The 11682-nt window shown below is 36.6% G+C and overlaps 2 protein-coding genes across 3 annotated transcripts; one reads left to right on the top strand and one right to left on the bottom strand.

The window, feature by feature from the left end:
- On the top strand, window positions 3813-7493 carry LOC105161606 (probable serine/threonine-protein kinase PBL9). Of its 2 annotated transcripts, XM_020693976.1 has the most exons (7): window positions 3813-4148; window positions 4226-4345; window positions 5003-5337; window positions 5728-5863; window positions 5994-6136; window positions 6272-6395; window positions 6722-7493. In XM_020693976.1, exons 2-7 carry the CDS (start codon window positions 4288-4290, stop codon window positions 7177-7179), a joined length of 1254 nt encoding a protein of 417 aa, XP_020549635.1. In that variant the 5' UTR covers window positions 3813-4148; window positions 4226-4287; the 3' UTR covers window positions 7180-7493. The 2 variants fall into 2 exon arrangements, with proteins under 2 accessions (XP_020549635.1, XP_011077648.1); XM_011079346.2 differs by having other exon boundaries at window positions 3813-4345.
- On the bottom strand, window positions 8614-10428 carry LOC105161605 (expansin-A6-like; the record flags this gene model as incomplete). The annotated part of the gene is given in 3 exon segments (XM_011079345.2): window positions 8614-9245; window positions 9996-10320; window positions 10410-10428. Coding segments are annotated over 3 exon segments (654 nt in total), but the record flags the coding sequence as incomplete, so codon positions are not given.

The raw sequence follows: 11682 nt of genomic DNA, 5'->3' as shown, positions 1-11682 counted from the left end.
GATCATAACTCTATAATGCAGGATCCCACACCATAATTGATAAAAAATTTCAAAAATGCTCTTTAAAAAATTAAAACAAGACAAAGCACTCTAAAAAATGTGAGTTTTTATTTAGGGTCGATCCCATTTTATTCCACCGATGAATTTGATTGCTTGCCTTTTTATATAATTGATAGTTATTTTTAAATTACGTTACTTTAATATGGTTGAGTCAAGTGACCTAACTTATAAATACCCGCTCAATCACAAGTATTGAGTAAGTATTTTTAACTAGATTTTATTACACTAAATTTTATATTTAGTTTATCTTTACTAATTTAAGAATCAATATAATATATTTGTGATGTACGTAATGTCTCTCTAACCATGTTTGTGGACACAATAACCAGAATTGGAATTAGTGTATCACCTTAAGTACGAATATAACTTAAAAATTTATTTAAAATTACATAGTTCGTTACTCGAATATATATATATATATATTTATAACGTGAATTACGTACATATTTAATGTTTGTAAATAAAATATGTATTCAAACTTTAGAAGCCCATGGAAGATTTCTTAAAAATGACTAACTTTAGCAACTCAAGTACGAATAAGAGAAATCATTTTAGTATGAACTTTCATTCCTACCCAATAAATGAAAAAAATCATAACTCAAGTACTAATATTTTGAAATTATATATTAGAAATGTGGTAAAGTATATTATTTTTTTATCATGAAATCGCTAAGTGGATGTGGCGTTGCCATCCAGTGATTGTTGGGGAGTAAGGGGGTTTCCAAGAAGAACTCAACACGTGGCATAAGTGGGCCCCAGTAGGGTGTGGATTGGGGGGTGGGACTGTAGTCCGGGTTTCACGGCATAAGGAGACGAAAGTGATAAAGACAGGACCTTACTGTCCCAACCCCCTCCTCTCTTTCTCAGTACTGTCAGTGATACGTTACGTCTGTTTCCCCCCCCTCTCCCCACCCCCACCCCCGCCTTTTATTTTTTATTATTATATTAAGAAATTTCAATGACAAGACACCACCCACTATTACATTTAATTTCCAATTTTCTCCCAATAACTTTGGCATTATTCCGAGTTCCCCCATAATGGGATTGGGCAGCAAGTCCAGCAGCATCTTTTTTTTATTTCTGGGTAATTTTGGTATTTCGATGGACTGAGTCTGCTGCAACCAACATAGGTTTGTCAAGTTTCAGACCAGTTAGAATTAGGGGCAGAATTATGTGGTGGGATTTTGTACCCAATTTCCTAAGAAGCATCATCACATTATTACATTACTGCTGTTTAAAGACAAATTGAGATGGGGAGGGGTAGAGATGGAAATACGAGAAATATTGATGTAGACTTGTCAAACGTATTGTAAAATTGAGGGAGATCCTCATCTGATCCTCTATACCTAAGACTACCCCACCCCCCACCCCTCTCTGTCCCTCCCTCTCCATTAAGCTTTTTCCATTTGTGGTTCCTACTGTTACCACCCCAATTCCACCACTCTCTCAATCATTTCAAACGAGTTTGAACCACTTTTTTTACTTTTAAATTTTTATTTATATATATTTTTAAAAATAAATTTCTAAAATTTAAATTAAATTAAACAATATCTTTGTACAATAAGACGTTGTACCGATTCAATTCATAAACCCCCTACTTTCTCTTGGATAGTATGAAATGACAGAGATTTTTCCGATGTTGAAAGTTTGAAAAAAATCAAAAGAGGTGGGGGACATGTATGGTAAAATTGTTGGCAAGTGTACAAGTTGTGGAGGGATTATTATTTCAAATTAAAACATGGGGGGTACAACCTCAGACTGCAGGTTTTATAGGGATCTGTGTGCTCAATTATATTAAAAATTAAATCAATCACTTCTTCTTCTCAACTCAATTTCACTGATCAAGAAAAAATATAATAATACAAAAATTACCTCCCAATTATGTTCCAGCCCAGTTGTTCTATTCGTTAGTTACGAAATTGGAAATTTCTAGTTTGAAATAAAATGGTTATTTGGATGAAACTTATATTATCATTTTCAATTTCTCTACTATATTTGTTTCGTGTACTATTTCATTTTTTAAAAAATAGAATATGTCCATTATTCAATTAATTTATATATAATTGTATTCGTCTTTCTTGAAATTTTATGTAATTATATATAAACTATTGTTGTTTAAAAAATTATATTTAAAATAGTTGTTGTTTTTGTTTAAAATTCAAAGAAATTTGTTAATAGATGTCTCTATATAAAAACAAATATCGGGACTGGTAAATATAATTTTTCAAATCATAGGAAACGTATGTATAATAACACAAAATCTCATGACTATACAATATAATTATCCCATCGATTTATGTATTAAAACATGGAACATAACATTTACAAGATTTATTATCTTGGATTTTACAATGATTTGCATGGGATATTAACAATGTAAACAATGGGATGCAGATTATTGTAAAATCCAAAATAGGAGATATGGGATTATATTATATGAGTGACCAAGTTAAGAATGTCGCTTTCAAATTATAAAATGTTGAGAAGAATTTACCTCTACTTGGAAGAAACAGCCAAACAACCTGCGATGCGATGTTATCACTTTCTGGGATATTGCTAAGGTTGGAATTTGGATATAGATTTCAGCTTTCAACGACGGCGCTTTACCCAATTGCATATAAGCTACAATCCATAATCAATGCCAGCAACTATTTTTGGGCATTAATGGGCTATTTGAAGAGTTGAATGCCCAATACACAAACCCAAACCCAAAAAAGAAAACCTGTTTTCTTGTTCCTAATAACGAGGATAATTGTTATCCACCTGCTGCCCAAATTCAGTGACTCGTCGATCCAAATTTTGGAACACTACTCTTGAACTTGGGCTTAGGCTTGAGCCCGGCCTTGGAGGGGTTTCCACCTCCTCGATGGGCTTACTCTTCTTTGTCCTCCTAATTGGGCCACTTGAGCATTTGTTGGAACTTTGTGTTTTTAGGGGGCCTGTCTATAGCAATTAAAAGTATAATAATAAATGTAAGATAAACACTCCAACTGTAATTGTGGAGAGAAATCATTAATGTATCAAATTAAGCAACGACGTAAATGTAGGCATTAATGCAATATAATTGCGTACACTTGCCTTAACTCTCTCACATGCATGTATCTGTGTTTATGCTGGTAATTAATGATGATTCATTTTTAATTGATAAGTATAGTATAGTTCAATTACATCAAATGTGCTGATATGAACCATATTATACTCCTGTTGGAAGCTCAACTCAGACAAATCCTTCTGACAAGGCAGAATAGGAGCAACATCATTACATACACCAATTCAGAGATGATACTTATTACTTACCATCTCAATACAAATACAATACATAATTCACTACAAATTAATGATAAAGAATTTTAATCTTTATTGTAAATGAGGAAAAGTTTTGAATTTATATATATTTACATGAGCTACGAATCATTGAATTAATACACCATAATAATATTATATGTGATGAGCAAATGATAATTTATATAAATACAAACTCATATGGAATGTATTGCCATGACTAGAAGTTATTATTAATAACTATTTCTCTACCGACATTTATAATTCTTAGCTCGAAGTAGTAGTAGTGTTGTAGACTTGATGTTCAGACTAGAAACTCAAGACAGCCACGAAATCCAATAGATGAACAGGCAATAAATTATACTTGAATTATTTCTGGACGTTATTAAGATTAAAATTTGTCTGTCTTTGAAAAGACAAGAAGCAAGTCAATCTTGCATACCACAAAGGTCTTGGAAAGGCTTCTACTTTATATGATGACCCCTAAAAACAAGAAATAAAATCCACCAACCCTGAAACTTCCATGTAGGAAAAAGAAAAAGCCCACCTCTTCTGCTTGAAGATTGCATCTTTTTTGTATCTTTTGCTCACTTTTTTGGTCAAGAACATCTCTGGTTTTTTAAACTTTGAAGAGAGACCAACGGATGCAGAAGAGGGGTAGAAGAGTTAGAGAGATAAAAGGGGCGGTGAGGTTGGCGGATGACACCTAACTTTAATAGATAGGGAAGCAGAAATTTCAGAGGTTTCACATTAGATCTGGGTGGGGCTGGTGATGGAGTTTGCTTTAATTCATTTTGGCCCCTGAAGTGAGCAAATCTGTTTGTCCTTTGTGCATGTATTAGAAAAAAAGTTGAGTTCTTGAGGTTGGGTTTGAATGTTTCAGCTGTTTCCTGAAGCTATAACAGAACTTTGAGGTTTATTTTTGGAGGGTTTTCACGGATTCTGATGGGGATTTGCCTGAGCAACCAGATAAAGGCTGAGAGCTCTTTTCATACTGGTACAGGTACATTACGGCTCTTGTTTCACCCCTTTTTCTTTTATTGATTTAAATTGAAGAAAATGATACCTTCATTTTGCTGAGAAATGAATCATAAGATAGAAATATAACTCCTTTTCTTTGTACTGCAGATGTTTTAGTTTTTAATATAGGAAATTCTAACACTTGAATCTTGTTCCTTTTTATATTTTTATATCTGGCAATTGAACTAAAATTTGTGCAGCAAATGAGAGGCCCTTTGTTTTTCTTCCTAGATAGAATGAATTTTGACACTTATTCTGTTTGTTGATTCTATATTATATACCTTCCAGTAGCTTGTCTGCTTTGTCCTAAATTGCTAATTGTTTAACAAGAATGGAATTCTACGGCAGGAATTGAAGTTATAATTTCCCCTACTCAGCATTTTGGATTTATGATTTACTGAAGCTATGATGTTTACAAATTGTTATTTCACGTGCCGGGGAAAAACGAATGATTAAGAAAATACCCTGCATAGATGTTTCTTCTACATAATTTTTTTTGCTTCATGATCTCATTCTCAGATCATTTGTTAGTTATGTTAGCTTTTTAAAAGATTTTGCAATTATTTATGCCGATAGTCTTTGATTTGTGGTGATAACCTCATTGACTATTCTTAAATTTTGCCACTCTGCTGGACTATAGATGTAGGGGCGACTTCGTCCAAAGTGGTTAGTGGATATGGGACTGAATTAAGTAATTCAAGCAGCAAGAATTCTTCTATATCTGTACCCCCAACTCCTCGAAGCGAGGGAGAAATATTGCAGTCCTCCAACTTGAAGAGCTTCACATTTAGTGATCTCAAGGCAGCCACAAGAAACTTTCGTCCTGACAGTGTAATTGGGGAAGGTGGTTTCGGTTCTGTTTTCAAAGGGTGGATTGATGAGCAATCACTTGCAGCATCAAGGGCTGGAGCTGGTATGGTGGTAGCTGTTAAGAAGCTAAACCAAGAAGGGTGGCAGGGACATAAGGAATGGTTGGTATGTAGAACTTTCACTTCTTTAAACTTTATTTTGTCATTTGAACTATAGTAAAACGTGTCACATTGTGGAAGATTCTTCTTTCCTCAAAGATTTCGTTAAGGATATTCTCTTACTAATTTCTCCATGAAAATACTTATTTGATGTAACTATCGCACATGTGACTAAATAAAGCATTTATGTCACTTGATCTTACATGGCATTTGGTAATATGAATCTCGGAAATCAACAAAAATCTATTTAATGCAGTCGTCAATGCTCCTAGCCACGTTGATGATATAATTGCAGAGATATTCTCAAAATTCCTATTGCTCTGGCAGCAAAACATGCTTCAGGGTTCACATGCGAACTTTCCCTTTTCATTGATGTGCTTATTTTTTTTATCAACAGGCTGAAATCAACTATCTAGGGCAGCTGCGACATCCCAATCTTGTGAAATTGATTGGTTACTGCTTAGAGGATGACCACAGACTTTTGGTCTACGAGTTCATGCCTAGGGGTAGCATGGAGAATCACCTATTCAGAAGTGAGTTCAGCATTAACCTGCTATGGATAATCCTCCATAAATTTAGCTTGCTGTCAAGTAGAATTATTTGCTTTTGATATTTATACCTACTTGTGCGTCTATTGATTGAATTGATTTCATATTGATCTAGGAGGTTCTTACTTCCAGCCACTTTCATGGAGCCTGAGAATGAAAATTGCTCTTGGTGCTGCGATGGGGCTTGCCTTTCTTCATAGCGATGAAGCAAAAGTAATATATCGGGATTTCAAGACTTCTAATATTCTGCTTGATTCGGTACGTATTATCAGAAGCATATGCTGCTCTTGTGTTATCCCTTAATTGTTTGAAGAACAGTTTATATTCAGTTCATGGGGACTCCCAGCTGATTAGTTGGTTATGGTGCTTTTCTTATTGCTTCTTAATTTACAGAACTACAACGCCAAACTCTCTGATTTTGGGTTGGCCAGAGACGGGCCAACTGGTGATAAGAGCCATGTCTCCACTCGGGTCATGGGAACTTATGGATATGCTGCTCCGGAGTATCTATCCACAGGTATAGAGAACATTTAATTCTGCCCTTAACTTATTCTATAAGGTGCTTTAACTGCTGCTCAGTATATTTAACTCATAAATCAGTCTATTCCAATCATCAACCGTCAATGAGATCATAGGCAAAATTACTGATGTTATTTTGAAAATAGAAAGAGAAGTCCTCTGGGTGAAGTATCATGTCAATGCAAAAGGAGCTGAATAATGAGTTAGTATGCAATTGTTTCAGAGAAGGCAGGCGACTGGCTGCAGGAAACATTAGCTATTATCTTTGAGTAGTGAAATTGTTAGATATTACCATTTCTGACAAACCAATTTTTGTTTGCAAAGGTCATTTAACTGCCAAGAGCGACGTATACAGCTTTGGTGTTGTTCTTCTGGAGATTTTAACCGGCAAGAAAGCAATAGACAAGAATCGCCCATCAGGGGAACACAATCTGGTCGAGTGGGCAAAGCCTTATCTGACCAACAAACGAAGGATTTTCCGTGTTCTGGATGCCCGACTAGAAGGCCAATACTCATTGGGCCAAGCTGTGAAGGCAGCCAACCTTGCTCTTCAATGCTTATACGTAGATGCCAGGTCAAGGCCGACTATGGACGAGGTGGTGACGGCCTTAGAGCAGCTCCAAGACTCCAAAGACACTTCAAAAAATGATCAAAAGCATCACCGATCAAGTCGACGTAACCAAACAAATGGGGCACCTAAGTCCTGGAGGAGAAGTGCTGAAGAAACACGGAGAGGAAAACCGGCCTACCCCAGGCCTTCAGCCTCCAGTCGATATGCATAAACATCCTTGGTTGCTCTTGTATGGTCTGCGCTCTCTATATATATCTAAAGCTTGTATAGTTTGTTTTGTTTCTTTTTTACTTTTTTCCTAAATTGTTGTATTTGGTTATGCAAGGAATTTGTATTCTTCTATAGAGTTATGGGCGATTTTCCGGTGGACAGTTGTGATGCTATCTGGAAAATGTTGTAGGGTCTTAGAGCTCGTATTTTGGGACGTGGGAACTGTAATTTTGTCAAAATGACAAAAGAAATCAAAAATGTTTGCTATTGCCTATTTGTCTGGAGAAGTTAATGAAGTTTAAAAGTTCCTGGAAATTCTGTGTAGCAACTCTTGACATTCTCGGGTCCTTGTGTTCTAAACCCATTTTATCAAAAGTTGTTCATGTTTGATGTGCATGGAAAGGAACGCTTGTCTAATATATGCACCCTTTGTACGTATAACAGGAAATTCTAGTCGAAATTGAATTCGATCGAATTCAAATCAATTATACGGCAAATATAATTAATATATGGTTTTGAAAAAATAATCAATCACATAATACAAATATATCGTACTTATTTTGTAATTGATTTAATTGGACAAAATTTTTTTCCCCTATAAATTTTTTAGAAACAGTTGTAGTTGAAATACATAATGTTATTTCCAAATTAACCAAAAATCCTGGCAGGGCTCAGAAATCTGCTCTTGCCCAAAACCCAAAGTAGATCAGACTCTTTTTTTTAGGGTCTCCGGCTGCATCATTTCATTCCCCATTCCCTGCTTTGCTCCTCGTCTAAAGTACGTCCACTTTTACTTTTCCGCCAAGGCAGACTATGTCCAATAGTTTACCGGACTTCCCAATTTCATTTTACCATCACTAATTAGGGATCACTTCTTTGTTTACAAATTAATATCATTAAGTGCATATAATTCGCGTCATTTATATATATTAATTAACATTAAAAAAAGATATAAAATTTTAATAATAAAAAAATAGGATAAATGATTATGAATTCTCTTTAAATTTGTCATAATTATACGTATTTAAAAAATTAAAAAAAATTAAATAGCTCCAATTTAGGTGAAATGGCCACGCATTTCTTCTTTCTCACCCACTAGGGTTTCTTCTCCCTCAACGACTCTCATGATTAACCTAACATTAACCATTCATCAATAAAATTCATTTACTCACTTCACCAAATTCCAGAATTCCCCTTACCATATTGTACACTTTGAGAGCAGGTAAAATTCCAACTGAATCAAGTTTAACCGTACACTTTGAGAGCAGGTAAAATTCCAATTAAATCAAGTTTAATCAAATTAAAATTAATTATACAGTAAATGTGATATATAATTTAAAAAAATAAATATATTGTATTTATTATGTGATTATTTAAATTTAATTTGAATAAAAAAATTACGGTGAAAAGCCAATTCATAACGAAAGCACAACACTTTCACTATAATATAATATAATATAGTAATATATTATTACATAATAAATTGAAGCTGCGGGCTACATCTATTTCCCTTTTACTCCTGCAGCCGCTTCAGCTTTCCACACACTTGTTTTTTTTTTACCCTTTGCTGGCTCTTTTCACTTACCATTACCAGCGCCTACCGCAAACACCACAGTTAAAAAAAAAAAGTAAAAGTAAAGAAGCACACACCCGTACTTTCTCTAACCCTACACCAATCTTCCTACTCTGCTTTCAATTTCTTTCCCAAGAAAAAAGAGAAATAAACTGAAAAGTGAGTACCAATTTTAATTTGCACACTAGACCCTGAAATTTTTGCCGGTGAAAGTCTGGCCGAACTGCCAATCAGCTGGCGCCACGTTCATGGAAGTGGAAGTGCGGCGATCGCTGCCGGTGACCCTGAAAGACAGAGCTTGTCCTACGAGAACGGCATTGGATTGCCAGTTTTGCCCCCAGTTGCGGCTCATGAGCATCCACTGTGTGTTTGTTCCTTTGATGCTCACTCGCACGATATCTCCTGCGCCGGCGACGTTGGTGACCAGAACTAGGTTGAAGTAGCGGAAGCCGTTGATTGTGAATCTGATCCCTCCTTGCTTTCTGCACGGCACCCTGCAAATACAAAGATTAAAAGAAACTGTTACCAGGTTTGAATTGACTATAATACCCTCGGCAGACGGATTGTACAGATTGGTTGGCCCAATTAAAGGTTGAAGGACAATAACCTTAGCTCAATAGCATTTCTGCGGCGGTGGGCCACAACCTATTTGAGTTACCTGCTAGTAATTAAAGATAAGTAGGCGGGCATTCTAGTCAAGTCAGATCAAATGGGTGAAAAGCCACATGATTCCCCTCGTGTCAGGAAAATAATGGCGGGAGTCCGTCCGACTAGAGGCCAAAGTGGTCCATTCACATTAATGAATGCCCGAGTTGAGGGCAGCAGGATTCTGTTAGTTAAACGACGACACCGAATATTTCAGCGGATCTTGGCAACGAGGGGCCAATAAAATGACCAAAAACACCCTGATGTGGGAGATGGAGGGAAAATGTTATAGCCCGTGAAGAAGATACTGAATTCATGTTACTTTCGCTGCTCTCCTAGTACGAAATAACCAAAATGCCCTTGTAATTATGAAACCGGCATGGGATTATATTTTTGAACGTTTTTTACTGCAAGAAAAGGACACTTCAGGTCGACAACAGAGGCCATTGCTGTTGCTAGACACTGTCTAAAGATTATGCTCTCACGATTCTGTCACCATTACCGAGGAAACCATCAACGGATGTTCGATTCTTACAAATTTAGGGGATGCATTAACACATGTACCAAGTGTAATGTAAAGGGCAGAGCAGGGAATTTACCGGCGGTAGTTAACGGGGACGATGCCGGCGCGGTACTCCGCAATCTTGAGGAACATAGGCATGGCGAGGTCAAAATGTGGCCTAGGAGGGTTGCACCACCCGCCATTGTCATTCGGCAGCGCGTAGTTCGGTGGGCAGAAGTTAGTAGCAGTAATGAGAATGGAGGGGTTGCCCGGGTTGCACCACTTGGCGTCCTGCGCCGCGTCGCATTTGATCTCAAAACAGGCACCACAGCTCAGCCCATTGTTGAACAGCGCAGTGCTCAATGCTGCCGTGTTCACGCCGTAGCCTTGGCTGTACAAATTTCCGTACCCACACGCACCACCTTCAAAAAAACACACACAAGCAAAAAGGTTTTAGCAACCAAAATTACATGAAAAAAGAAACCAAGGGGAATGTGGAATGTGTGAGTACCCATGGTGCCGGAGGCGTCGCTGCGGGCGGCTTCCCAAGGACCTCCGGTGTAGACACCGGGGATTCTGGCGTAAGCGGAAGTGATAAAGCAGAGGACGGTGGCAATGCAGAGGATCAACTTCATGGCAGCTACCATTTTACTTCTCCTGGCTATGTGGAGTGTCATGGAGCTGCAGCTGAAGAGGGAGAAAGTATAGAGAGAGAAAGAGAAAGGGTGGGTTTGGGGCGAATGAGAAAGCGGGAGAAGGTGAGGGGGCTACTTATGGTGGGAAGGAGAGGGCTACTGCTGCCGCCTGCCAAAGAGTTTCACTAAGGGCTGGGGCCCATAATTATTTCCCTCCTAATTAATACTCCTATTTACTATTTTTCTTTTTATTTACTTAAGTAAGAAATAGACAGTACTTAAAATTGAGAAACTCTCTTGCTCTTTAAGCTGCCCCAACAATAAGACCTAACCATAATTCGGATTCAATTTATTATAGGGATGATTACATCACATTTTTTTTATAGTTTAAAAATTATTTTTAATATTTATTTTTATTTAATAAATAGTTTTTTTTTAGTTAAAATTCGATGAATTTAATGATATTAACAAAAAAAATTAAATAAAAATTATATTTTAATATAGGACAATTAAACCAAAGTTTAAAAAATAGAAATTTAAACTTAATATGTCTACCACGATACAATGAGCAGTTATGTATGTTATGGGTCAAATTTCATGAATATTCATATTAATATTTTTCTATTTCTATTGTATGCGTCTTTATATAAACTTATTAATAAATTTTTAAAAAATTAAATATATGAAATGATATCCCACACTGAATTCATTAAAAAAGAAAGATTATAGCAAGGAAGTTAAATTAGGTAGTTCAATTGAATTTTGTTAGTGGGGGACCGGTGTAGTGCTCCTTAAGTACTTAACAAGCCGCAATTAAAACCCAAAAAATGCAAAAAGCAACAAATATGATTTTTGAAGAGCCCAAGTTTTAAATGAATGGAGGGACCCATCTTCGTGTCCGAAACACATTACATGCTTGATGGTGCACGGTGCACCCTGATCTGATCACCTGAACTGCGGATTTCAATTGGATTGGGCACAAGCGCTTTACTCCCCACCAATCCCAACTAACTGTGTCTGTGTTTGTTGCCTCTGCTTAAAGCAAATCAATGAAATTACCATCTCCACTTTTTCATTATTCCTTTTCCAAATAACCTTACCCCCCTCCCCCCCCCCCCCCCCCCCCCCTTTTTTTTTTTATGCCCCCAC

The sequence above is a fragment of the Sesamum indicum genome, linkage group LG5, assembly GCF_000512975.1.
Source record: "Sesamum indicum cultivar Zhongzhi No. 13 linkage group LG5, S_indicum_v1.0, whole genome shotgun sequence".
NCBI lineage: Eukaryota > Viridiplantae > Streptophyta > Magnoliopsida > Lamiales > Pedaliaceae > Sesamum > Sesamum indicum.
Note: the sequence above shows the minus strand (reverse complement) of the source record. Positions and strands in the feature narration are given on the sequence as shown.

Coding starts and splice junctions, on each gene's coding strand:
- LOC105161606 (XM_020693976.1), top strand. CDS start 4,288: ATGGGGATTTGCCTGAGCAACCAGATAAAGGCTGAGAGCTCTTTTCAT. Junction 5,338..5,727: donor AGGGACATAAGGAATGGTTG/GTATGTAGAACT, acceptor TTTTATCAACAG/GCTGAAATCAACTATCTAGG. Junction 6,396..6,721: donor TCCGGAGTATCTATCCACAG/GTATAGAGAACA, acceptor TTGTTTGCAAAG/GTCATTTAACTGCCAAGAGC.